Source organism: Tubulanus polymorphus, chromosome 9, assembly GCF_964204645.1.
Source record: "Tubulanus polymorphus chromosome 9, tnTubPoly1.2, whole genome shotgun sequence".
Lineage (NCBI taxonomy): Eukaryota > Metazoa > Nemertea > Palaeonemertea > Tubulaniformes > Tubulanidae > Tubulanus > Tubulanus polymorphus.
The window spans coordinates 12,214,426-12,240,253 of record NC_134033.1 but is presented as its reverse complement, the minus strand read 5'-3'; the positions used below and the strand labels follow the sequence as shown (position 1 = coordinate 12,240,253).

Below are 25,828 nucleotides of genomic sequence, written 5' to 3'. Positions count from 1 at the left end.
TTTGACGATGACGGAGAGAGTGGGGAGGGGATAGAGGCAACGAGAGGAAAAGACGAAGCGGCTTTGTTGTAAAAAGGCGCGCGCCGTATATAAGATTGATGAAGCGAGGCATCGAGGCATGTAAATCTACGGTTCATTGTGTGAACACTTGCTAATTAGTTTTCGAAAAAAAAGTTCCCTCTCCCCGTTAAGATCAATGGTATTTTGTAGCTAGCGAGTGGTGACGGGTGTGATGCTGGCCTCAACAAGGTCAACTCGGAAACTATTGCGTTACAAGGCGCGGATTCAGACGTTGCCGCAGAGTCACGCGCTACCGTCGTGAAGGTTTCGTGCCCTTGGCCTTGCTTGGTAATTGCACGAAAATGCAGTAAATTTTTAAACATATTTTGGGGTTTGTCGTGGATTGTGTCCTTGCTTAAGTTACGCCACTCTCTGATCCGCATGCGTTCACAAGATTTTGGTATGCTTTAAGTCCTAACATCGACAATGAAAATACATGTCCTAATAATATCTGATAGATACGTATAGGGTTTCATAGTAATATTCGCCCTCAATCGATTTGCCATAAACAAACTCAACTAATGGAGCTATTTACTTAAAAGAATCATTTTCAAACGGGTGATGCGCTATCAGAAACTGTGTTAAATATTCAGCCTGTTAAGAGTCTGCAAAATCTCTTGTCACAATCGGTGGATTATGAAAAGGTCGTACGTTTCGATAGGTCTCGGTCCATCATCATAATCCTAATAACAATTTCTTTTGGGTTTTCATCTTGTTAAACAAACGAACAAAAAGTGCTTATTGAGAAATGAAGTATATATGGCTACATAATATCGATAAGGGAATGTTCCTAGTGTATATTGTGTATGCAAATAACCGACGTCTTACCTTAAAAGTGATCGTTAGGCCTATACCCAAACATCATCTTCAAAACCGTGTTACGAGCTATTTTCACTGTTGTAATTGTTAAGTTCCTCTTTGTAATTCCAAAGTTCATCTACCAGACTCGACGAGCTGACGACGGTTCCTCCTCCTCGTGGTGTCTGCGCCTCGGTGACAACAACAACGACGACAAGTCCCGTTCGTGCTCTGGAATTCGACCGTTCGATTTACACGACGATATCGAGAAGAACTGCTGCAGCAGCGCTTGCCTGGATACAACAGTGACGAGTGCGCCAACTGAAAACTATCGCCGCATGTATCTAACCAATTTGTCGCGAATGATTTTCAGCGCGTCTTCGATCAGAGCGCGAGGAGCGGGTGACTGTTTACTTTTTGCGAGGCGCACGGTTCGAGCCCGGCAGAACATACGCTCATCGAGCCCAACGCAGACGACGCACAGAAACACAGAAACCAAGTTTCCAAGCGTTTCCCTGCGTCGTGTTTGATTCTGTGTTTTCTGCGTTTCCCGTTTTATTTTCGGTGTTCGCAAATATCCTACAAATGCGTTCAGAAAATGACGAAAAGTTCCGTAGTAAATAAATATAACATTGAGCAACTTTTCGGCTTATACTCTGATAACAGCCATGTTCAGGCATGTATATGCCTGATGATGCTTGATGCCGAACATTTTCTCATACGCGTACTCATTCATTCGCTATAGAACTATTCGTCCTTTACTGCACTTATTGTCGGATTGTCTTTAACGTGTTCATCTTGCTCGGATATTGTGTATATACCTTATCGACTTAAAATGTCCACCTTTACGTTACGAGTCACTTAGAAAACCTAATACAGACGACAGATCAAAGTGAGGAACCATTCACGGTATATGCGTCCTCTTTTTAATCTAAGCAATGATCGCCTTTACGTTTGTGAAGCTTCTCATCCGGTTTTCTGAATTTCTGAACAGCTATATCGGGCCCAGTGGTCTTATAGACTACAGCTTAAGCTATGGTCTATGCCATCGCTTCGTGAACGGGTATCATTACCGGCCTTTTAAGATGTAGTTTCTTAAGCCAAAGGAACGACATCAAAACCGGTTCTTTTCTGTATAATCATCCCACGAGCCGACATGAGTTCAACAACCTCACGTCAGACACATCAACAAAAATAACTGACCCAAATCGTGTGCGGTTCATTTTACGGAATTTATTTTATCAAACAACGTCTAATTAAACAGAGATTCATTTTTTATCATTTCTAGAATAAATACATCGAATGATTGTCACATTTTTACCACAATACACCTGAGCAGAGAAATATTGAAGTCTCTTGTTGTTTTTGGTAAATTTTTAGTTTACTTCCCCCGTTATAGCTGCCCTAGACCGATGTATGGTATGTATAGGGCCCTATACGGATAAAAAGCCGTATTCTACGAGAACACTGACTCATGTTGTTGAATTGATACAGGGCCAATCTCCAAAACATTAGATAAATAAATGAATGACATAAATTCAACCCTCCCCAAAAAGTCAGTCTTTTACGTTTTGATGATAGTCAGCCCACTTCATTACATTTCTCATACCGCTTCACTTGATACATAATGGATGCATCGTCGGTTCGGGTAGGGCTTTCGTGAATCCGTCTTTTCCTTTCAACCAGTATGTCGTCATCGATCCTTTTCCCTGAAAAAAATCGGGTCATTATTAATTATAAATCGTCCGCCGTTCAGTGATAATTCAATCGTCGTTCTGTAAAAGTGATATCCACTTCTCAGAATACGCGTACCAAAATATAGGACGCTTTTCAGTCGTTGAAACTAACTACATGTACGTATGCATAGATTAGGGTGAGTAAACCCGTTCCACAGATGCCTTTCCTGATACACACGGGGAATCAACTGTTTTGACTCGAGCCATATTTTGGCATATGACGGCAATTTCAGAAATCGTATAAAAATGCCATTCACCGAATATTCTGATCCAAATACAAGCGCCAAAAGATTTCAAGATTCGGACTCGCAGTCCATGATTTCAAGAAGTAAAATATATTAACCACATATTACGATACAACAAGACGTTTTGATGATATTCATAACTTGTGCTGCTTATCAAATCTGATATTTTCAGAATAAGTTACCTTGACGGAAATGTCGCCTCGCTTTTCTAGCAAAAATCCACCGAATTCCCCCAACGCGATGTAACTTTCGAAGCTGACTTGTATACGAAGAGCTGGAAATTATCATCAACATAGTTGTTTCAAAATTATGGTTAATTGAACTAAAAACTGGTCTTCAAAACCAGCATAAGGGTCGAAGTATCAATATATACTTGAGAAAGAACTTTTTGATTTTTTACACCACGTGGAAAACAACCAAAAATATAAATGAACGATATACGATCTTTAACCCTTATAGTTGTTTCCAAATCTCGATGTATTGAATAAGGCAGCCCAACAAATTTAACCCCATAATCAGTCGCTTGCTAGTTCAGGCTTGATGTAAGATCCGAACCCATTGTGATACGTTTAAGTGATACCCTGCCGACCCAAATCAAATATATCTAATAGATAGGCGAAGGAAAGTTAAAAAGTCTAAAACAGACATGAAAGAAATCATCGTCGGGGTATATTGGGTCCATACCTAAACCAGTCGACTCCATCCTCGAGGCGGTGTTTACAGTGTCGCCAAACAAACAATAGCGTGGCATCTTCAGCCCGACTACTCCACTGGCGACCGGCCCTGAAATAGCTTAACCTGTTATCCTAAAATAGAGGCTAATTCAAAGTTGTATGTTTCATATTTTGTGTGTCCGTGATTAATTTCGATTAGTACAACGATGCTTTTAAAAATTTTCCAGAGAGGAAATCTCGCAACAGCCTACCTGTATGAAAACCGCTTCTCATCTGCAATTTCTCGTCCGGATTGTGACGCATTCGAAAACTAGCGATAGAACTAAGCAGATCCAGCGCCATAGTGGCGATTTCTGTAACGTGGCGACGTCCGTTCCGCACCGGTAGTCCGCTCGCTACCATATACGCGTCTCCTATCGTCTCCACCTGCGAAATACGACAACAAGCTAACTCAAGATTATTGACGCCTTTTGAAGAAAAATGACACGTTTTGTTTTGCCTAATATCATCGACCGTGATCAATATTAAGGATCAATAAAGTTATTTTGTATTTGAATATATCGACGATTGCATTGACTGGTAACCAGTCCAACAACGCTAACCCCAATATTGATGACGTAAAGGGCACATCTACCCAAAATTCGTCGTTAAAAACAAGTGAAAATTTAGAATTTGGAAAGTAGAATGCAAGAGCCGTGAAGAACGAATTTGAGAATGAAGTTATCAGATTAAGTCATTAGTTTAAGAGTTAATGATTTCGTACTCTATCTTACTCTGAGTTCCAACCACCCGCCGCGATGTAACAAAATATTCTCACCTTATAAACATCGTAATTGTCGATAATAGCGTCGAAACACGTGTATAAATCATTGAGCAAATCAATCACCTGTAAATGAAATATACCTAATTAAACGCGTACCACCTAAATCTGTGAAAGGTTAAATCATATAGACTTAGTTACGCTGGTATCAGCCAGGATTCAGCTCCTCAGTGTTGTGAGATAGAGCTAACGGGGTTTTAACCCATCGATCGGTCCAAATCCGCATTATCATCTTCACTAATCATCGATGTGGTGGATGAATATTTGGCTTTATGAAAAAGAAAGCCCCATCGAGGAACGGGTTTGAAACTGAACTAGAATTCAAAAGCTTTTTTTGGCTGCAACGTAATTTAGTAGTTTTGACACAAAATGAGGAGCGACAGCGGCCATTATGGATGGGGCCACAAAGAAAACCACGATGGACACTTTCTAACAAAATAGTAATTCAGACTGATCTCGGATCCGATTCGGATAAATGAATTGTTGTCATATGGCGAAGGGATCCTATAATACTGTTTAAATGAGAAAATCTCATCGTAATAGTCACAAAACAAGGCGGTTTTGAGATGTCTTTTAAACTGATCTGGATTGAGGTAACATTAAATCAGAAAGTTCCACAATTCTAACTAGTCCCGATTAACATAATTATCGATGAGTATAAACGAGCTTAAATCTGGACTTAGAACTGGCGGAACCGGGTCGAGAATATCTGTGAAGAATGAATTATTCGAGATACGGAATGATGAGAGAAGATGCTTCGCAGCGATCTATAAGAGTTTCTGTCCAACGCGTCGTGTTAATGATGGAGCCGAGCTTTTTTCTGCTAATACAGTAAACTTGTGAATGTTGGCGGCTGTTGTCGCTACGCAAGTAGATATCCACACCGAAAAAATCAATACGACAGAAAATTACTTCGATAAAAACAGATATGGAAGTTGTTGTATTTTATCCGCTATACCGTATAAATAGAAGGCAGGCGGCTATATTTAACCTAATATCGATAAACCCGATGGTTGGCGCGCTCGAGCTTGCGTGCGAGATATTAAGGTTTCCAATTTGTTTCCGAGAGAAACAATGCCGGCTATACGTCTCGCATTTCTTAGAAAACGTCGCCCGCGTATAAAGCGAGTCTGTCTCCTGACGACGGTGATTTCAATATGAAATACGATAGGTTCACAATATCGAAGTAGGCGGCTTACAATTGAACTACGAGAAAGCTTATACAAAAAACTTCGATTTATATCATATATCGTATATCGTATATCGTATATCGTATATAGTCGACTGTGGTCGGAACTAATAATCGAACGCATATTCAATTTGAGACTCTTCGCTGGTGTGCCCGCCATCTTTATGTTTGAACTACAGCGACCGCCATGTTGTTCGTGGTTCTTTCTAATCACGGACGAGGAGTCCTGCGACTTATTCGAGACAATAAAGCCCAACGCATACGAAGCGCGGAAACACGAAAACAGGCGACGGAAACATGTTTCCGAACAATGTCCTTTAACTTTAACTATTTTCATCGGCCGCTTTTGCTTTCTTGAAAACTTACTTGCATCGGTGAACTGGTCGAGGACAGTTTCGTGAAGCCGACAATGTCTGAGAAATATACAGTCGCTTCTTCAAAACTCTCCGGATAAATGGTCGAACCAGTTTTCAGCGATTCAGCTACCGTTCTGGATAATGATAAAATAACAACATTAATGAAATAGATACAAACGGTTAGCTCCCATACCCCCTCTATGGTTTCATTAAAGTGTTTCCAGTTATTCGTTGTTTCACATGGAGTGGCTGAATAATGGAGGTTATCGAAAAGAGACGGTTTTCACTGGCGACAAATCGTATCTTTCTGCATTGCCGAAAAATGGATTCAGAATGTAAAATTTATTCACTCTGCTACTGGGGCTGTTCATAAAAGACGGCCATACAAAATTGCAAAATTGCAAAATTTGGAAACAAGATATGGTGTCTTGTCATTATCGGGGGAGGGTGCGTTATTGGAAAGTTAATTTACCGAGGTAACATTTGATACAGAAGTTCGTCGGTTTTTTGTTTTTCTTCTTCCAGTTCCGTGGTCCGCTGATTAACCAACTCCTCTAAATGGTCGCTATGCTGTTCCATCAATAATATCATGTTGTCCATTATATTCACACTTCTGAATTTAGAAACGAATCACCGCACCCGATAAAGCTAGTATAGTATAGATACGCTTAAATATAGAATCGTACGTGTGCTCCGTGCGACGCTTCGTTTCGTTGATATCACTTGTTCTGTGTGTGTCAGTTTGTTGAGGATTTAGTTTTCAGAAATAAACTATGAATTCACGTAAAAGAAATTGTCGTTGTTTTCATCTCTTAGCGATTGTTTACTTAGAATACGCTCGCATAATGTTGAAAAACGGCTTTTATTTCATTTCCACTCAAACCCATTACAGGTATTAGAGGGACAACACAAACGTCACAGCAACGTCCCGAGTGTCCGCGGCGCGGTTTCTATCGTTTCTATCGCTGATAAATGAAAACAAATTTAGGAAAGAATTTTGTCTATTTCTGAATGTAAAATCCTTACCGGACAAATTGATGCAAGGCATATCAACTGATTACTAACGACATTAGAGAAGGAAAAGTCGTACGAGGAACATGTGTGACTGACAGTAGGTCGGGGCTGGATTTATAACTACTAAATGACGTCATATCTCCAAATTCAGAAACTACGCAATGTTTCGAACTTTTCACACGCATTCACGCGAAGATTACTGCTTATTATTATATCAACTTGTCAGTGTAATCAGCAACTGTTTTGACACATCGCTAACTAATCATCGTCGTGTTTGGGCGTTGGTCCAGATTCGTATTAACAACTTTCGCGTCTGTTGTTAATAATAGCCACCGTAACTGCAGCTACACGTCCAGAAGCACCACCGCCATCAGCAGAACAGCAGGTAAACTTTATATTCTTTAATATCGATGTACGGTAGACTTCCTCCATACAAAAGCCGAATAGTGCGCACGCAAAGTGCGCGGTGCATTATTCGGCTCGTGTGCGGGTGATTTTTTTCTGCGTATTTTGCCGTTTGCCAAATATCTACCATTTTTCATATTTCCTTCGGCGCAGTGCTTTCGCGTGCGGGCAACTTGAATTTTGCCTGCTGACATTCGTTACGATAACGTCTCCCCCGATTCTTAACTCGGTGAAATATTTAACAGTCCCAACTCTATCGAACGAGGCACAGTCTACTGTATTATCATACAACAAATTTGTTTAAAATCACCACACCTAAGATCTACAAAATTCGAAATATTCTGTGTCAAATACTGATAGCAATTCTGAGGTGATTTCTATTGTTGCAAAATATAATATGCATCTAATTCTTTAGGTTTGCTTTAAAAAGACTCAAGTTCATAGCCTCTTAGGCTATCATCTATAGCTCGATTACCTGCATAGCTATTTCTAGAAATCATAGCCAATGATCTAAACAATAGGTTCAAAACGCTCAGTCTTGGGGTTGGGCGTAGAGTATCAAAGACCGCCCTGTCTTTGTAATTTGAAATAACCACACAGTTGATAATCAGGGTGTGGTCAATCTTAGAACCCACCTCAAACACCGTGTTTTTAATCAAATCAAGCCGACGCGATAAAACTTTAGCAAGGCTTCACGTCGACGTCAGTTCTCGATAATGCGCGGAGGAAATGCAGAACGAAGCCAACTTTTGTATGGTTTTATATACATACGCACAGAAGAATAAGGTGCTCAAAGTTCCTCGAATTCATAGCTTACAAAATCATCTAAAAGTGTTATAAAGGGTCACTTATAGGGTACCCTCAATAGTTATGAAACAATAACTATGAATTCGGAAATACATTTTTTGAATGCGATGCGAACAATACTTCTTTCCGAATCCGTTTCATAATTATTGTGGGTTTTATCAAATGTACCGCAAGCGAAGAGCCTTACGACGAGACAAAACACTTTTAGAACAGAGAAGAATTTATATTTATTGTTTCATCAATATTGGGGGGGGGGGGGTAGATATACCTCCTACACTGTCACTTGCCTAAACTAATTTCGTTGCTTACCATCTTTACGGGCATATAAAAATACGTTGCTTGGGCGTTCTGTGGATAGAGGCAGAAGTCCGTGTTGAACAAGAAGAAATTGCGCATTATTGTTAACGTCATAGAGCGGGACAGAGCGACGAAAAGACTTACCAGTTTTCAAAAGTGTATTTGATCGATTTTGTAGGTAGCACTGTCCACGGTTAACACCAGCGTTTGATTGGCAATATTTCATGGGAAAACACTTACACAGATATGGAAGGTGAATTGAATAAAAAGTTCCAAAGTTTGGATGAATCTTGTACACGTTGATTTGAAACGATAATGATGATTTTCAATATATAGGAACTGTAGCCGCAGATACGAAGGAAGGTAATCAAGTTACGGTGACCATTTCTGAAGCGGAGACAACCGTACAGGAGATTGCAAAGTCGGTTGAAGAGTCGGACGGAGAAACTAACGATTCTATAGAGATGCTAAATCCTGATGAAGTGGTAGATATAGGCGGATCGTCTGCAACAACTGAGGAACCGACAGAGGCGGCTGCAAACGAAAACGACAATCTTTCATCGGGAGCAGACACGCCGACGCCGCCAATAAAACCGACAACTGGTGTAACGATTCCCGAAGCATTTTTCCGACATCCCGAAATAGAAATACCCGAGCGCATACCGGAGGGAGAAAAGATTGAAGTAGCTCGAATCGCGTTATCCGATTACACGCAAGTCAAACGACAAACACCTAAAAAACCGATTAGTAAACTGGTCGTCGAACCCAGTCAGACGACGACCGACACGAGCTCTATCGATGCGGGCCCAAACGACTATTTATGCTTCTCGATATTCGTCGTAGTCACCTGTTGTTGGCTGTTCGGGATTTCCGCCGTCATGAGGTCGCTCGATTGTCGCGAAGCGAAAAAGGAGGGGAACAAACAGCAGGCCGATAAATACTCGCAAGCTGCTCGCAGATTGTGTATAATGGCAATTTTTACCGGCATAGCCATGCATAGCGTGTGGATCGCTGGTGTTGTGTATTACACTATCGCATAGGAAACAAACAGCTATACACACCAACTCTACTCAAGTTAAAGTTCTAATTAACATCACGGAAAGCAGAGCCGTCGGAAGGAATTTTTCAGTGGCGAGGCCTATTTCTAAAGGGGGGTCTGGGGCCCTCGCCTAGAAAAATTTTGAAATTTCAATCGCCGGAGATGCGTTTTGGGGCCATTTCACGGTCTCATTCACAGAAGCATGAGAAGTCGTGAGCCAACCACCTAGTACAAAGAACGACGAGCTGCTTCGTGGTACAGCGTGCATTTGAAAAAAATTTTTGTTAAGCAAAAAAGTGTTGCGACGGCCCTGTTCCGACGGCTCTGGAAAGTATGATAGGCTATGTATAGAGATTCCCTCAACCCTCCCTGTCCCTACCCATTTCCCTCTCCACCCTTCATCATTCTCCCTCTACCTCTCCTTCTCCTTCATCCTTCTCCCTTACCCCACCCTTCCCTTCTCCCTACTCTACTCAACCGTCCCTCCCCCTCCCTCTTGCTATCGGCAGTTAATACTCATTATGCGGCCTTAACCTCCATTTAAAAAGAATTTTATAATGTTTGTATGTTGTATATGGAATAAATATTGTAGAATAACTAAAAGTACCATGTGTCACATTTACCGGGAAATTGTTTTTAAGAACCGACGCATCCACGTGTCGACATCAGAAGACTACTGGACAAATAGATGATGTACAATGGGGGTAGGGCTGACCCAAAATTTTCAAAGGGGTCATCTTCCAGGAAATCTTGAAACATTAGTCTCATTTTCACGCATCCTAGACGTTTATATGCAGCGCTCTCCTCTCATATATTGAAAATCTAAAACTACTTCGAAATGTAGGGTTGATCACTGAAAAATAAATGATACGAAGGACATTTCAATACGGGTAAGGCTGCTGTAACGCCAAAAACACCCCTTTGATCAGTGCGTGTATCTTGGCAGTCGTGGTATAACGAGATACCGTTGAAATACGCGGAGGTCTTACAGTCGTTTTCAGTTCACTACGGTGTATCGGGGTTTGTTTAGCGTAAACCGCTAGTGAGCAAATTCCTAGCATAGAATTAATTCTATTGCTGGTGTTTCGATTTCGCTATTTAAATTTTCATTCCTTTATATAAATTCATATCACCGATGGTATAGATGGGCATTTTCAAGAATTACATTTCATTTCATGATATTGCCCCGGCACTTAAATGCCTAATAGCTCTATCTGGACGAGGGGTTGGCGTACCGTGGCAGTGATGATATCGAGGTTCGAATCCCCGCCTATCAAGGATGACTTAACAATGTATACCAGGGACAAATAAATAAACCACATCATCCATTATAGTCCAGTATCGAATTGACGACACATATTTACGTAATGACGTAGCCTACTTTTATTACATTGATGAAATTATATGTTTTGCTATCTATGGAGCTAACCTCAAATTATTACGAGTTGCATATGAGCCATCGACGTATATATGATCATTACACGCATCTACTATGCATGTCATACAAGTAATAAACCAGTTGGTACTTTGAAAAATAGAGATAAAAACCAGTATATCAATCTTACAATCAAGCTTGCTGACGTCATTGCATGCCGTTGAATGCGCGCATGGCCTATTATGTACTAGAGGTTATACATTCGTGTTCTCATTCGCAGTACTTACAATCTTTGAGTGTAACAAGGAATTAAAGTGTGTCTGAATACACGGAAGGTAGGTTGACAGTAAACTGCGCAGTTGATAATGCTGCGCAGAACCATTTAGTAATTTGTGATCGAAACCGAAACCTGAAAACCTTAACTACTATATTTAACCGTCTTCAACGACCCGAGTTCGTACATTTCTTGAGAGTTAGATTTGAAAATTAGTTCAGTCTCTTATTTAGAGTTGTAGAGTAGCCACTTAGTAGCCTTGTGTAGATAGAACCAAAAAGACAAACAGTATTTTGAAGGCTAACTAGATTTATATATGAAACTTTCGCTAAGTGCATTAGTACGTTTCATCGGGTAAATCTCATCTACCCGATTTATACACTAGTAGCAACAGCTCGTACTTAAACTGAATCTAGTAAACCATAAAAGTACTAGTTTTATGCATAGGCCAACTGACTAAAGCCAATTAAGTCAAGAATGTGAAATTGGGATAGGGACACGCATGCTTCACGCCTGAGAGATTCAAAGTTCAACCCGGTTCTGTCGAATTCTAGACGAATCCTTGTGTTTTGAGGTTAATTTTGAACGCTGTCTTACAGATTAGCCGTTTTGTAAGAGACTTCGATTCACTGTCGGAGAGCGTATACATTGACGCCTGGTAACAGATAATGTCGTCTCAGCAACCTCCGACATACGCTTACGCTACGAGCGGTAAATATCTCTCAATAATATTTCATGCATATTCGCTCCAACAAATTGCAGCATCTAATATCGATTTGTTTGTTTCTTTCGTTTCGTATCGATCAGCAGAGCCCACTGCGTCACCAGAGGAGAGCGACTCGTATCTGGCGCCACCTAGCGAAATGAAAGGACAACAGCCACCACCAGGATATACCGGCCAACCAGCCCCACCACCGGGTTATCAACCAGCCCCACCCCATGGTTATCAAACAGCCCCATCGCCAGGTTATCAAACAGGCCCACCACCAGGTTATCAAGTACCACCTCCACCACCGGGTTATGCCGGCCAGTTCACCGCGCATCAGATGTATCCGCATTCAACCATGATCGTAACTCAGCCGCAGATTCTTTCGAACCCACCCAACGACCATTTAGCTCTGGCTATCTATCTGTTGATTTGTTGCTGTTGGCCGTTGGGAATTGTCGCCGTCATCAAGTCGATGGACGTACGGTCGGCCGTATCGTGCGGCGATCGCGATAAAGCCGCCAAACTGTCGAAGGAAACGTGGAAATGGTGTATGGCAACCCTGGGCGTAGGAATAGCCGTGAATATAATCGTAATTGTGGCGATTTCTGTGTACATCGCCGTAATTGTAAAGCATGCGACTGATACTTTCGATAGACACATAAACGGACAATACTAACTAACTGCGTGCACTTCTACCTACACCGTGCGTCATTCTGAAGATTATCCGATACATTCCTTGCTTGTAGATGTTCTATTTTAGTTTTACTTCACTCCATGTTCTACGCTGATTTACGTTGTTTATTATTACCTTATGTTTTATTGATACTTAATATCTGCTTATCGATTTAACTTATCTTATTCCTTTATAATTTATAAATATTTTAGTAAGAAAATACATATTCTATTGATATAATAATCCATCCTAAGAAACTTAAGTAGTCATATCCGTTTAGCCGCTGCGATATAGCCGAAACCCCGCGAGTTACTCGGCCGGCCCTTCGAGATCCCCAGTGTTTGACTCCCCGGAAACAAGCCTGTAGTCTCAGTAGCCCTACCAAGGAACGCACTTTCCCCATCAAGACTTCATTTATTGCTTAGAAATTGCACCAAAAACCAGTTTACTTTTTTAGGGGGAGGACCCCAAGACCCCCTCGTTTGTTGTGGATTATTTCCTTGTTTATAAGTTGGGCTCAAAATTGAACCGTCTGCCGGGACCTCCTGATCGGAGAAAAAAGACAGAAAATCGGGTCAGCTTGCCCATTATCACCACTACCTGAGATATGCAGGACAGCTTAAAACTATATGAATTGCTTTATCAAACGTAAATATAGAAAAAAGTTTACTCGAGTATTATCAACACGTCCGTTGGCGATGGCCGTCGGTTACCGGTACCTAAGAAAACCAAACAACAGGTACCGTAGTCGTTCCAAACATTGGATACCAATTCAATTCAATACCGACAACAAAATGTACCATGTCATCAAAATATGTAACCAAATCCAATTTAAAGTAATATATTTCATGCTTATGATTTCTGGAAATCAAAGGACGTTTGATTTGAAAAGCGCTTTTCATAGTTATTTCGTATGATGTCATGGAATGATAATGTTTAGTGAATACCTGAAGAACGTATACGCGTTAACAGACTCGATACGATAATAAATTACCTTTGAATTGTATTGAATAAGTTCGAGACGACATCGCTACTGCAGCCCCGAACGAAAACAGCGCATTGAAAACGAATATTCAGTAAGAAGATTAGATTCCCCTGATATTGATAAAACGTAAGTTAGACGCCTGTAGATTGCTATTTCAATTAGCCTGCTTTTAAAATAGTATTGTTCATGTGTTGTAAACCTATGCCGCAAAATTATGTTTAAAGATGTAAGATTATTTACTACTCAACTCACCTCTGCTCTCACTACTCTGGTTTAAGCCTTTGGCTTTGGGCTTTATCGTGTTTATTAACCCGGGAAATGAATTAAGAAGTAAGCCTCCGGGTTAAAGGTAATACCAGCAAGACTGGTACCTAGTAAATAATTGCAAGCATTATAAGAATGAGTTAAAAGAATCAGCTTTTAGGAGGCATAAAAGACTGGGACCACAGGGACCTGACAAAAAAATTTTTGACCCCAGTATCCTAGGTACTATATATAAAAAAGGTTTTTTATATATAGTACCTGGGATACTGGGGTCAAAAATTTTTTTTGTCAGGTCCCTGTGACTGGGACGGAGGGAGGGACTGACTGCCTGGGACATTCATCTATGCGGCTACAGGTGGTAGTTAGTTTCAAGAATTAAAAATAGCCAAATAGGGCCTGTTTGTTTTGGGGAGGGTTTTTATCTGATTGATGGAAAAACATACAATAGGCTAATTGATAATCTTCAATTTCTTTCTTTCATTATTTTACAGTTTAGGCGATTCACAGATACAAGCATTATGGTGTTGTTGGCGAATTTGATGGCTCCGACTGAAGGGATTTGTCATACGGAGTTAAACACGGAGGTATGCATCGGAGACCGCGCGCCTCAACAAACCGGTAATGGAACTATGTATATTACTGAAAAGTAAGTTTCATTTGCATCTCAGCTGTCAAATTATCAAATGCCAGGATAATGCATCTTATTATTGGCCTCTTATTTTCAAAAATGTTTTTGGTAGAGAGCCCTCACTGACCCTTGGCACTGAGTAGAGCTGGAAAACTGTCATTTCCATGATTTTGTGCTCGCTATCGAGTGCCCTAAAGAGTGTGAAATAAAAACTTTTTTATTTTATCGCATATTTTCAGCAAAGTGTGCTGGGTGTCGGCTGGTGGACAGGGTTTTAATTTAGAATATCCCTCCATTGTTCTGCACGCGATATCCAAGGATACGAGCTCTTTTCCGAGACCTTGTTTATATTTACAAGTCGAAGGTAAATTGGACGGTGAGTAAAACCCACGACGAAACAACGTGAACAGTTTTTGAAACGACTGCGAACCGTTCGGTTTTCAACTAAAACCCATTTCATTTTGAAATAGTGTCCCACAAAAATGAATTAAAATGGATGATTATAGTTAAATGAATTAAATCGAAATTGTATATTCGGTGGGTCCTGTGATTTATCGTGAGTTCATTAATTCAAGGGTCTAACCGTTCAGTTTGAAGTTGATTAATTTAAAAAAAGAAATGTACAGGATTTCGACTGATAGGCCGATAGGTCAACTTAACCCTTTCAGTGCTGACTAAAATTCCACCCTAGTGTGTTGAATAACAGGAATACCACTATAGTGCGTCTACACCGCGGCGCGGTGTATCGTCAGTTACTAATATTTCACTTGGTTTGACAGGTGCTGCCATCTTTCAATGGAGATAATTACTAATTACATCAATACACCGCAGTGCGGTGTACTAGCAAAATCCATCACTGATTTATACACCGTACTGCGGTGTAGACGCACTGAAAGGGTTAAAAGCTTAGCAGAAATGAGTTCTTATTAGCCTAGCGTAATACTCAGTGTTCATCACTTCATACGGCTGGTTTAGCGGTTCCCTATTCAAACAGGGCTGCGTTATAAAGTTCTAATCAGTTATGTGTGTTATATTTTTCAGCTGAAGGAGAAGGAGGCAGTGACAGCGGTCAGAGTTCAGAAGGAGGAGCCGAGGAGGAGGATCGAGATTTCGCTTCTCACACGACCGACATACGATTTATTCCACAAGATCAAAACGCGTGTAAGTTTCATACGTAGAATCATCATCGACATCGACGGCAATTTTCAAAACATTTCGATGTTTATTTGTGAGATGAAATATTTACTGCTACAGCGGAATATCGTTATAACGAATGCTGATATAATGATGTATTGATCTCCTGAAGTTTGTTGTAACGAGGATCTGCTGTATCAGTCTGTAAGATTTCTAGTACTGAGTAGGGATTGTACCAAAATGGTTTTCCACATAAAATTAACTTATATTTATCCTTACTAATGGTCTGTACAGTCAACCCCTGATATACCGCCCTCCCATTCACCGCCGCCTACCGCCAGGTTTTCTCGATGTACATCTCTATACAAATACATAGTAAAACACCCGCGATATACTGCCCTCCCATTTACCGCCACCCCCGCCTACCGCCAGGTTTTCTCAATGTACATCTCTATACAAATACATATTTAAACACCCCCCAATATACTCTCTATACCGCCAAAATCATTCTGTACCGATGTGGGCGGTTTATCGGGGTTGATTGTAGTTTAATTTTCCTACATAAGCTTTATTTATATTTCGCACCGAGTATAGACTGTAAAAAAAGTTCTTCAACATAATGTTAGTGTAATTTGCTGGTAGAACTTGTCTCGACTCAAAATTTGAGTTTGTTTCTATTTTAACAGTAGAGGTCATGTATACGACGATGTGCGACTGTCAAGCGTTGCATCCCGACCCGGAAGACTCGCTATCGGGAGACGACCACGAAGGATTGATCGGGGGCGACGGCGACGGCGGAGATTTCTTCACGAGTCCCGAAGATATGGTGCCCGAAAATCTGACCGAGGAGGGACGAGCGACGTTGGCGCGATTAGAGGCGATGCTACAAGCGGGAGCGGTGGAAGGTGGCGGCGTCGCGAACGGGAACCACGATACCGACGAGGGAATGGACGTCGATGACGGTCAATTCGAGGACGCTTCCGAGGGGCAAAATTGAACCTCGTTCCCGACCTCTGACGCGTTTTAGCGTAGGATACTAATGGGCGGTTGATGTAGGGAAAGTTCTCGAACGCATTTACTTGTATAGCGTGAAAAAGTTATGTAAATAAAGGAAATCTTTTGATACCGAATTTGAAAACCGGTATTATTTTCTTTTCCTTTCTGGGAAGCGAGGATCGCGGATCGGTCATCAATTAGTCGTAGTTACTGCGAGTTGTAACATTTATTTAAGCACTCAATTTCCCTTTCGATACTTGATTTACCTAAACCAAAATATTTGGCAAAATGATACGAACTTGCCCAAGATCTAAGGGGATGCTCGAACAAGGTTTTGTCGGCGTGAAGCAGCCTAGCGTAAAAAGGGAGGATTTTCACCAGGAGAGTGTTTGTAATTAAGGTTCACTGACGGGGATTATAAAAGCTCTCAAGAACGGAGTAGAAATACTTATTTTATAGAGACTTTTAGACAAAACCAGGATAGACAAGAGATATGAGGGGAAAAAATATCGATCGATCGTCTACGACCATGGTCTGATGTACCTACACACGGAGATCACTGTGGAAACGACCACTTCCAGGACAAGGTGTAATCACTTCCGGAACCAACAGACTTTGCCCGTACCAAAACGTCAGCGCTCGCGCCGAATTTAGCACCGCTCAAATTATATATAGCGTGTGAATTGTCACTTGTTCCGGAAGGGACTCCGCCTTGTTATGTTACGAGTGAGTGGTTAACGTGTGAACGCACTTTCTAACTTGACACCAGCCAATTTGATTCTGGCCTAATCGTATCCGTCCGCGTCACTGCAACGATTTCCATTCAAACATTCATCACTTACTTGTTATTGTTTATGGCTCTCAATTTCGATTTTATCTTGCTGAAATTTGGACGGAGCGCGGCGTTCTCTTGCCAACATTCTATCATTAAGCTGTGCATCTTCGGTTTACAGGAGTCCCACGGTATTCGAGGACGGTACGGCGGACTGGAACGGGCCTGTACCATTTCGATTACATCTATGTACGGGGAAAATATACTGACATTTTGAAAATCGGATATTATGAGTATGCAACGAAACCATGAGTATGAGATTTACGGCACCTGGCCCTCGATCCCCACCTTCAATCACTCTATTTCTGCCTAATGTAAAATCGCAGGGGCTCGATCATAAGTTTGGGGGTGAACTGTAGCTTAGATCATCCATTATCCCTGGTACTATATATATAAAAAGAACAGTTCTTTTTATATATATAGTACCGGGGATACTGGATGATCTAAGCTACAGTTCACCCCCAAACTTATGATACGAGCCCCTGTGTGTAAAATGAACGGAAAAAATATCGAATTATGAAACATTGATCCCGGACGATCTCCACATACAAATGTGATTCTCGGTTGTTAACTCTCGGGACCGGCACGATCGAATGACTAGTTTGGTGCTATAATCATGGTATTTGGGAGTCGATTGGCATATATGTGTTTGTTCAATAATAGCACAGGGAATGTTTTTATTGGAATTTGAACATAACAACACAATATAGTAGTTAAAAAGTTAATCAGGGTTCGATAAGCATTGAAATATGATTTGCTATGCCAGGTGCTTTGATTCCCGACCGGCGGGGATTCTTTTCAGTAATTTTGGTAAGATTCAAGAATAGGGGACTAGTGGTTAGGATTAGGGTTAGGGTTAGGTTTAGTTCCCTAATCATCATTGATTACTATATACATTACTATCATTATATATCATCATTATCAATTACTAATATTATTACTTAATTGATTACTATCACTACATATATATTGCTATAGTCCCCTATTCTTGAATCGCACCATTTCCTGATAGAGGTAGGACTGATTTGCTTTTAATTCTATCGGTTATTTTGTATTTTTACTGAAAGGTTTATTTCTGACGATAGTTAAACACAAAAGCCATAAGCCGCAGCCACAGGACGTACCTTCGGGTTCGACGGTATGCGTACAATACGGAGGCCCCCTAACCGCAATCTCTTGGAGTATAATCGCGAAAGCGTACACGTCAGCTTTCTGTGTACCCCGTTCAGTTGTGGGAGATTCCGCTCTCAAAATTTCCGGAGCCGTCCACAGCAATGCTACAAAAAAGTTTGCCCATGAAAAGCCTACGTATGAATACGACTGCAAGCGAGGTTTCCAGTTACCAGGCGCCATTTTTCGGTACACAGGTCCCACATTATTGGAATGATTTCAACACTTTTTGCACTAAAATCTTTAACGCGATTGATTAAAAAATACGTCACTTAAGAAGGTGCCTTTAAAAGTTGGGAATTTAGTGTCATTGGCTCTTTGTTACTGTCTCATGGTTTGAGATACAATTTAGAACTTTTCACCGAAGATATGGATTTATCAAGCGAGTGATATATAATGCAACACTGTGAATATATTTTGGAACCGCCTCAAAATCTTTCTTAGAAATATACTGGTCTTCTTAAAATACGTGTTCAAAAATTACTACATTCATTTACTCGTTAAAATAGCGGCTTAAATCTATAGAATTGTGGTAAGAAATTTCTATTTTGAAAATACATATTCTTCTAATGGAAGCAACATGACGGACAGAATTAATCATGAATATCGGGTAGATTTCTGGGACCGGTTTTTAAGCACTGCAAATGTACTTATGCCTCGGCCTCTTGGAGAATCGGTGATGAACTGAATTATCCCGGGTATGATACAAAACTGATAGCAGTTTGCAAATCCTGTCCCTGGATACCATCTACATCAATAAACCAATCAGCTTAACTGACTGGTCACCACCGAGCAAAAATTTCAATATTACTTTCTCACAGTATTCCTTAACGGCCACGTACCCGAACAGATTTCCCTTTGAGAGATCGGCGGTGAGGTGGTCGGGTTCACGCCGCGTTTAAACGCGTATAATCCGTAATCCGTAATCTTACACACCCATCTCGTATCGATTACGCAATTAGAGCTTTTCAGACGACCATGCGAGACGATATTAGTCGAGTGGAGATATTCCATTCCCTGTGAGTAGAGCAAAAAACATCACGCGTAGCTTGTTATAGGTAATCGAAGTCTAATTTAATGTTCATACAGAAATAACAATTTCGGCTTCATCTCTGTAGACGTACTTCATCGGTGACTATAATTAGTCTACTGATTACCGACTCAGAACTTTGACCCTTACTTAATGATCTTACTCGCGCGACTACTGGAAAGTATCATCTCTCCTTAGTACGCGATAGCTTCTTGAAACATAATACAGTAAACATCCACAATACAAAAATGAAAAGGTGAGTCCGAAAGGGTTTCTTAGAGCGAGTTGTTTATTTTCAACATTTCGACTTCTAAACTTTCACCTTGTAAATGAATCGATACGATAAATAAGTCACAGGTGCCTATGCAGATCGGCCATTCCTGGATATAAGGTTTTTTTTTTAAATTTCAAATCCCAGAGGAGCATCACTTTCATATCCCAATTACAGTAGACTCCTCTTAAATCGATACTGTTTATCTCAGGAAACCATTAATTCAGTGGTTTTGTAAGCAAACTTTTATCCTTTACACTAACTAAACTCTTTTTCTAATTCGGTAGCCGCCTAATTGGGGAAAAAATCATGGTCCCAACTGTATCGATTTAGTCGTTGTATACCGTACAACTATAAACATTTTTAGTTGCCTATTTCTCAAAATTGAAGGAGTTTTAAAGGAGTTTCAAGCATTTTTCTCAAATTAAAAGACTTCAAACACTTATAAATTTTTTGTTTGTTTGTTTAGAGGTAATTTTGAAAGGAATCAAGGAGTCGTAAGGGTCCTGAATAAGTAAATGATTAAATAAATGAAATATTTAGTCATATTCAGGAATACTGAATCTGTTTGAATTGTTTTTTACCGTATATATAATCGTTTCAACACAGTGTTCAATCGGCTTCACGCATTGGATTGTATACATACCTTACATATATCCGTAGCGAAAGAGATTTTGAATTGTTCGTTCAGTTTAACGTTGTCGTTTTCAAGCACATCCTTAAAAAGGAATTCATATTCATGTTAATGTGATGGCGATTTACAGAAAAAGAGAAGTTAATTGTTGAGAAGATGTGGTCCCTTGTACAACATATGTATGCAAATTATATATATTACGAGTTGTAGCGTAGGCGTATCAGCAAGAATAAACAAGTTTCGCATCTTAAAATTCATTAAAAGAAAAAGAAAATATGAAGTTTGTTCAAGTTTTGCGTTTAATTTTTGACCTTTGGCCCTAAAACAATCCCTGTTGTCCATGCATGCATTCGACTCGGGATTTCATCGCGGGGGTCGGATGGAAGGCCGCAACCGGCGGTCGTCTGTGCGAAATACAGTTCCAAGAACGAGGAAATGTTATACCAGTTACAAACCTGTAAACTGCCCTTGTTACAGTACACCATCAGTACCCAGACTTTGCCGTTTTCGATACAAGCTCCAACAAAACGATTTACGTTTTCGTGATTCAAGTTACGTATCTAAAGTAAGGAATGTAAAGAGGAGAGTTGGAATCCTTTCTCGTACTAATTTCCATCTTGAAATCTATCATCGATTGGTTGATTATTGGCACTCACATTTTTTAGCTCTTTTAACGTCTGTCGACTGACGACCTGTGAGTTTTTTTCTATCAGTTTCACGCTGACTAGACAGCCCTATCGAGCGTAGAAAGACATATGTTACAGTAAACCTCGCCTTACTCATACACGGTCAACTCGAAATTTTGACTCTGACAAATATTGAATCATTTGTGCTACTCGCTAACGTATTTTACTTTTACCTTGTATTTTGCGACCGATGAAAATATTTGCCCGGTAGTAGCTCGATCGGTGGATGCGACGCTATTAAGGCTTTTGTCGTTCGAATGACGAACGCTACCTATAGACGCTCCGATGGGGTGTCCGTTAACGTGCCGGCTGCCAATCTGAAGAAGAATCAAATATAGTTACAACAGCAATAGATAGAACCTATGGGTTGTGAACATCTAGTTCAACATGATTCACTGCCTTCACTGGCTTCCAGTTCATCGATTTTAGAATATTAGGATATAACACATAAATAACAGGTATCTACCAAGACATTAAGGTTGATGATGCCCTTTGTCAAATTCTAAAAAATAAACATAAATGGGAAAATGAATTAGATGACTTAAAGTATTGACTTAATGTAAACATGTATTTGAAATAGAGATTTATTCAAATGTGACCATTAAAACAACAAAAACCACGAGTTGTTGAAGATGATTGGAAGATAAGTTCATGGTACCTTTCAAATAATATTTCACAATTGCAAGAAAGTGGTAGATACATGTTTGTTTTTTTAAAATATCTAAACAGTATAAAACACCTGGTCGCAAGCATGGTACTTTGAACAAATACAGCCGCAAGTCTACTATATGTACCGACAAAGGGAAAATAGGAAAAAAATAGGTTGCTCGTATTAAGTGAGATGTCGACAGATTAGTGAAATATGATAAATTCTAATATGAAATTATAAATGGTTTATCATTCGTTCCCCTTTTGTATCCTTTTTGTGTATACTAATAATACATATCATCTTATAACGAGGAAATTAAAACGGTTAGTCTTAGTTTTGGTTTAGAAGCGACACTTAGAACGAGAAACACAAAATACGAAGATGGCATCATCGTGTGAATGATTAATATCATAACTCATTTGATGAGATTTGATCGAATGTTCTACATCTTAATATCGGTGCAAATAAGCCGCTAGTTGATGGTAATAATGATGGTTTGCTCGAAATGTATATAGACTTGTGAAAGTAAACCGCACTGATTTCCAACTGGGAAAAGGTCAGGTTGACGCCGCCACGGCTGACTATAATTAATTAGCTTCAGTTTCGCTGAAAGCTGAAAGTATTCGCTACGTGACAATCGCAATATTCACGAACAACTTTGACGTCAGACGAGGACTGAGGATAATATTTTCAGACGAGACGTGACCTGGCGCTGTTTTGAAAAGAAAGCGACACTTCTTCAATCATTTTCGGGTAAAGAGCCTTGAATAATAGGTATCTATAAACCGAACTCACATCTATCAACCTTTTCTTCGCATTCTCCTTTGATCGGGGAGACCGGTGCCTCCTTGAACTGATACAGTAATAATGTGGTTTTGAAGGTTGGTCGCGCTATCGGGCCATCGAGTGTTCCCGTTAGCGGAAATAATATGGATACATACCTTTGTACCGATACTGCCTGCCAAGCTCACCGCTCGCTTGCAGAATAACAGATCTTTATATTCTACTTTCCACAGTTCCTTTGCGTTCAATTCCATTTCCATCTTGAATTTTCTGCGATACAAAAACCACAAGAAGACTATAGAAATTACGTTATATATGGCTATTTGAGATTGGTGAGGAAGATTACCAAAGCTTCTACAAAAGTTAATCGCAATTTGAATACAAGATGATGTAATTTAGTAAGCCATTTGTCAGTTTCGTAAACGCAATCTTCATATCGTTCGAATCCCGGTGGTGGCGGCGGAAGTTTTTTGTTCTATTTGTTCCTTCCTAATCGGGACCAGAAAGAAACTTCTAACTGCAAAGATTCTTGTTATCTCTCCCTCGGTTCAGCGGGTTGAGGAATGAAGCAAAATTGATTAAAAACTATTCAAATAATGCAATTCTAATTCTTTATGATTATCGTTAAATTGCCATCGGTTGCAAATCGCTGATCTTTAGAAAATGGTGTGTGTTTTAACATACCTATACGCCAGTGCACACAATATCGCTATGATTATAATCATCACACCTAAAGTGGCCAGCACGATAGTCGTTGTGTTAGCTGAAATTTGAAATGACCATACGTCCCTAATTTATAAACACGTATTACAGTAGAATAGGCACATTCGCACGTGGAAAATAGATAATAAACTGAGAAGCGCCTTTTTACAAATTCGAAAGATAAGACAAACTGCAATTTTTCATATTATAATCAAATGAAACTGTGTCTTTAGTTTTTGACTTAATAAAAAGATTTGTTTTTCATCTTTTAGATACATGTATATTCAATCATACTAAATACGTAATATTTCTGCCAATAGCAGAACGTCTTTCTTGCCGTGGTAGTATTTTTGACTCTGATTGGCCAATAATAAACGATCAGTACTTCCAACAACAATTGGAAAACACGCGAAGCTGTGCGTGAACTCTCACACTAGACGCTCGTATTAAAGAAAAGAATAGGGAGTTTTTAAACGCATACATTTACGTCGTTTTTCATTCGATAAATCTGGTTGGTACATTTATCTGGATCATGTCTTCAGAGGGAAAGCTGATTTATCAAAGCACCATTAATGATGTACGATATATCTTATATCTGTCTATTCAGACTTCGTTATGCTTGTTATTGTCATGCTGAAGGGATTTATGCATTAATGAATTCTAGACTCTTTTGCATTTTTTTTTCATTTTTATCATCGTGAGTCACCAATATGCATTTCACCGAGAACCTTAGTGTGCCAGATGTTTGGTACGCTAGGGGCGACGGGGATCACTGTGGATACAACCATTTCCAGGGGTGAAATGAATTCTTGACTTTTGCATTTTTTCCATTTTTATGAGTGTGAGTTAATGGCCAAGAACCATAGTGACTGATGTTGCCATAGGTGGTTTAGGCGTTTAATACGAGTCGAGTGAAGTAACTCATACACTGCCCACGCTCAGTCTAGGACTGGGTGAAATGTACTTATTATCTTGGAGTAATCATAGACTGAATTACTCCAACGTATCATCTACATACCGGTGGTTCGGTTACATAGTTCATTCGTCCAGCCGCACGCGGGCGAATCAGCGGGCGCCCGGTTCGACCCGCCGTGGAACCGAACCTCGGACAACATCCGGAAGGAATCGTTCGAATTGTAATAGGCACCGACAACGACCATGTGACCTTCGACGAGATTCTCGAGGGCGTAATCCGGATCGCTGTTACCGAGAGAATCGATGACAACCGGTCCTGATAAACCTGCGCGAAACACCATCAAAGAGAATTAATAATCATGAAAGTTTCCGAGCAGCAAGCAGGAAATGAAACTACAGTCAGAGAGAAAATTATACGTCCACCGCCGAATAAAGCTTTCCATATGGAATAGCAATTGAAATTGTAATATCGTATACGAAAATCACAGGGTTCGTATCGAAGAACAATTTCATTAGGCGTGGCATGGCGATTCTGATGATGAGAATGCGTGAAAATGAAATAGTTAGTTGGCCACCTGCATATCTTAAATATCTATTGTGATGTAATGAAACGTTTCGAAGGAAATGAGACTAGATTTTATCATATGAAATAATCAAATGGCCACAAATTGAATAGGTTCATGATACCCATAGCCCGCGTTAAGTTGAAATTAATTGCATTTTGATCAGAGCCGATTTAAGGTACAAGTATAGTTTTGGCGTAAACATTACCAGCGCCAGAAACCTGATTTTACGGATTGTCAGTGTTGATTCGCTCGCTTTTTTGCGATCGACGCACCTTCATATCGAGTGTTGAACAAATAATCAGCTACAATTAGACCATCGTTGACGTCGAATCCGTCTCGTAACGTCTTGTTCAACGCATTGGCATACAACAACACGGCATCGAACAGATTAGCCGCTCTGATGTCAACCTACATACAATGAATAAAATATAAAACCCGCCATTCAAAAATCTATTTACGAAATATCTCCTTGAAAATAACATTGCACAATCGTTATCAGATATAAAAAATTATATTTCTTCTTTTCAAAGTCTAAAGACCGTTTCATTCGAACAATAGCGTGCTGAATAACAAAATACTTCAGACATCTTAACGATTGATAACACAGTATATCCGTTCCTTGAAAGTGGTTCTTAGTGTAAAACCGAAAATTCGGGTTCTTAATAAATTTCAATAGTTTCGATATTTTAAAAACTTTTTCGATCTCGTGATTGTGGGATCTATATTTTACAGTATACCCGTGTTGTGACGATAACGAGAATCCATGGTTTCTGTGTTATATTATTCCTTAGTTGACGTACGTCACTTTTACCTAAATTAGTCTCTTTGTTCTGAGCTGCGTGTACATAGTTCATAATTTCTGTTTTTAACTAAGCACTCCTGAAGATGACTGAATAAAGTCGAAACGTTGACGTACTAGCTCAAGGAATCATATTTAGGGTTTTCTGTTTCTTCACAGAAAACCTTGTTAGAATTCTCGTCAAGCTTAATTTTTCTTCATTATATCGTGGGATTCTCGTTATACTAACGTCACGTATCTATTTTAGATTGGGGCACGCGGTACTGTGTTAGAATGAGAGCATCATTGTACCCGTGTGTATAGCCTAATGCCA

At 40.0% G+C, this 25,828-nt stretch overlaps 3 protein-coding genes across 5 annotated transcripts in view; 2 read left to right on the top strand and 1 right to left on the bottom strand.

Annotated features, from left to right (window-relative positions):
• Positions 1-2,114: 2,114 nt before the first annotated feature.
• The window catches only part of LOC141910634 (atrial natriuretic peptide receptor 1-like), a 30,932-nt gene continuing 7,218 nt past the window's right edge, over positions 2,115-25,828 (bottom strand). For both annotated transcript variants that reach the window (XM_074801328.1, XM_074801329.1), the window contains exons 4-21: positions 24,989-25,124; positions 24,254-24,475; positions 23,218-23,296; positions 22,692-22,803; positions 21,275-21,418; positions 21,072-21,149; positions 20,871-20,975; positions 20,428-20,499; positions 19,323-19,497; positions 18,435-18,587; positions 17,321-17,495; positions 6,351-6,491; positions 5,889-6,012; positions 4,331-4,399; positions 3,765-3,939; positions 3,524-3,622; positions 3,022-3,113; positions 2,115-2,567 (exon numbers count right to left, since the gene is read on the bottom strand). In XM_074801328.1, coding sequence (XP_074657429.1) covers positions 2,472-2,567; positions 3,022-3,113; positions 3,524-3,622; positions 3,765-3,939; positions 4,331-4,399; positions 5,889-6,012; positions 6,351-6,491; positions 17,321-17,495; positions 18,435-18,587; positions 19,323-19,497; positions 20,428-20,499; positions 20,871-20,975; positions 21,072-21,149; positions 21,275-21,418; positions 22,692-22,803; positions 23,218-23,296; positions 24,254-24,475; positions 24,989-25,124 — 2,247 coding nt within the window. In that variant the 3' untranslated portion in view covers positions 2,115-2,471. The remainder of the gene's footprint in view (positions 2,568-3,021; positions 3,114-3,523; positions 3,623-3,764; positions 3,940-4,330; positions 4,400-5,888; positions 6,013-6,350; positions 6,492-17,320; positions 17,496-18,434; positions 18,588-19,322; positions 19,498-20,427; positions 20,500-20,870; positions 20,976-21,071; positions 21,150-21,274; positions 21,419-22,691; positions 22,804-23,217; positions 23,297-24,253; positions 24,476-24,988; positions 25,125-25,828) is intronic.
• Positions 11,026-12,674, top strand: LOC141910640 (uncharacterized). 2 transcript variants are annotated; one of them, XM_074801339.1, is made up of 3 exons: positions 11,026-11,150; positions 11,689-11,800; positions 11,900-12,674. In XM_074801339.1, exons 2-3 carry the CDS (start codon positions 11,758-11,760, stop codon positions 12,472-12,474), a joined length of 618 nt encoding a protein of 205 aa, XP_074657440.1. In that variant the 5' UTR covers positions 11,026-11,150; positions 11,689-11,757; the 3' UTR covers positions 12,475-12,674. The 2 variants fall into 2 exon arrangements, with proteins under 2 accessions (XP_074657440.1, XP_074657439.1); XM_074801338.1 differs by having other exon boundaries at positions 11,897-12,674.
• On the top strand, positions 13,322-16,612 carry LOC141910639 (methylosome subunit pICln-like). The gene is made up of 5 exons (XM_074801337.1): positions 13,322-13,582; positions 14,212-14,366; positions 14,588-14,724; positions 15,390-15,509; positions 16,169-16,612. The coding sequence occupies exons 2-5, from the start codon at positions 14,239-14,241 to the stop codon at positions 16,477-16,479; spliced, it is 696 nt and encodes a 231-aa protein (XP_074657438.1). The 5' UTR covers positions 13,322-13,582; positions 14,212-14,238; the 3' UTR covers positions 16,480-16,612.

Bases quoted from the DNA above. Each gene is read 5' to 3' on its own strand.
- LOC141910640 (XM_074801338.1), top strand. From the start codon at position 11,758: ATGTCGTCTCAGCAACCTCCGACATACGCTTACGCTACGAGCG. The intron at 11,801-11,896 runs GTAAATATCTCT...CGTATCGATCAG, and splicing joins ATACGCTTACGCTACGAGCG to CAGAGCCCACTGCGTCACCA.
- LOC141910639 (XM_074801337.1), top strand. From the start codon at position 14,239: ATGGTGTTGTTGGCGAATTTGATGGCTCCGACTGAAGGGATTTGTCAT. The intron at 14,725-15,389 runs GTGAGTAAAACC...TATATTTTTCAG, and splicing joins AGTCGAAGGTAAATTGGACG to CTGAAGGAGAAGGAGGCAGT. The intron at 15,510-16,168 runs GTAAGTTTCATA...CTATTTTAACAG, and splicing joins TCCACAAGATCAAAACGCGT to TAGAGGTCATGTATACGACG.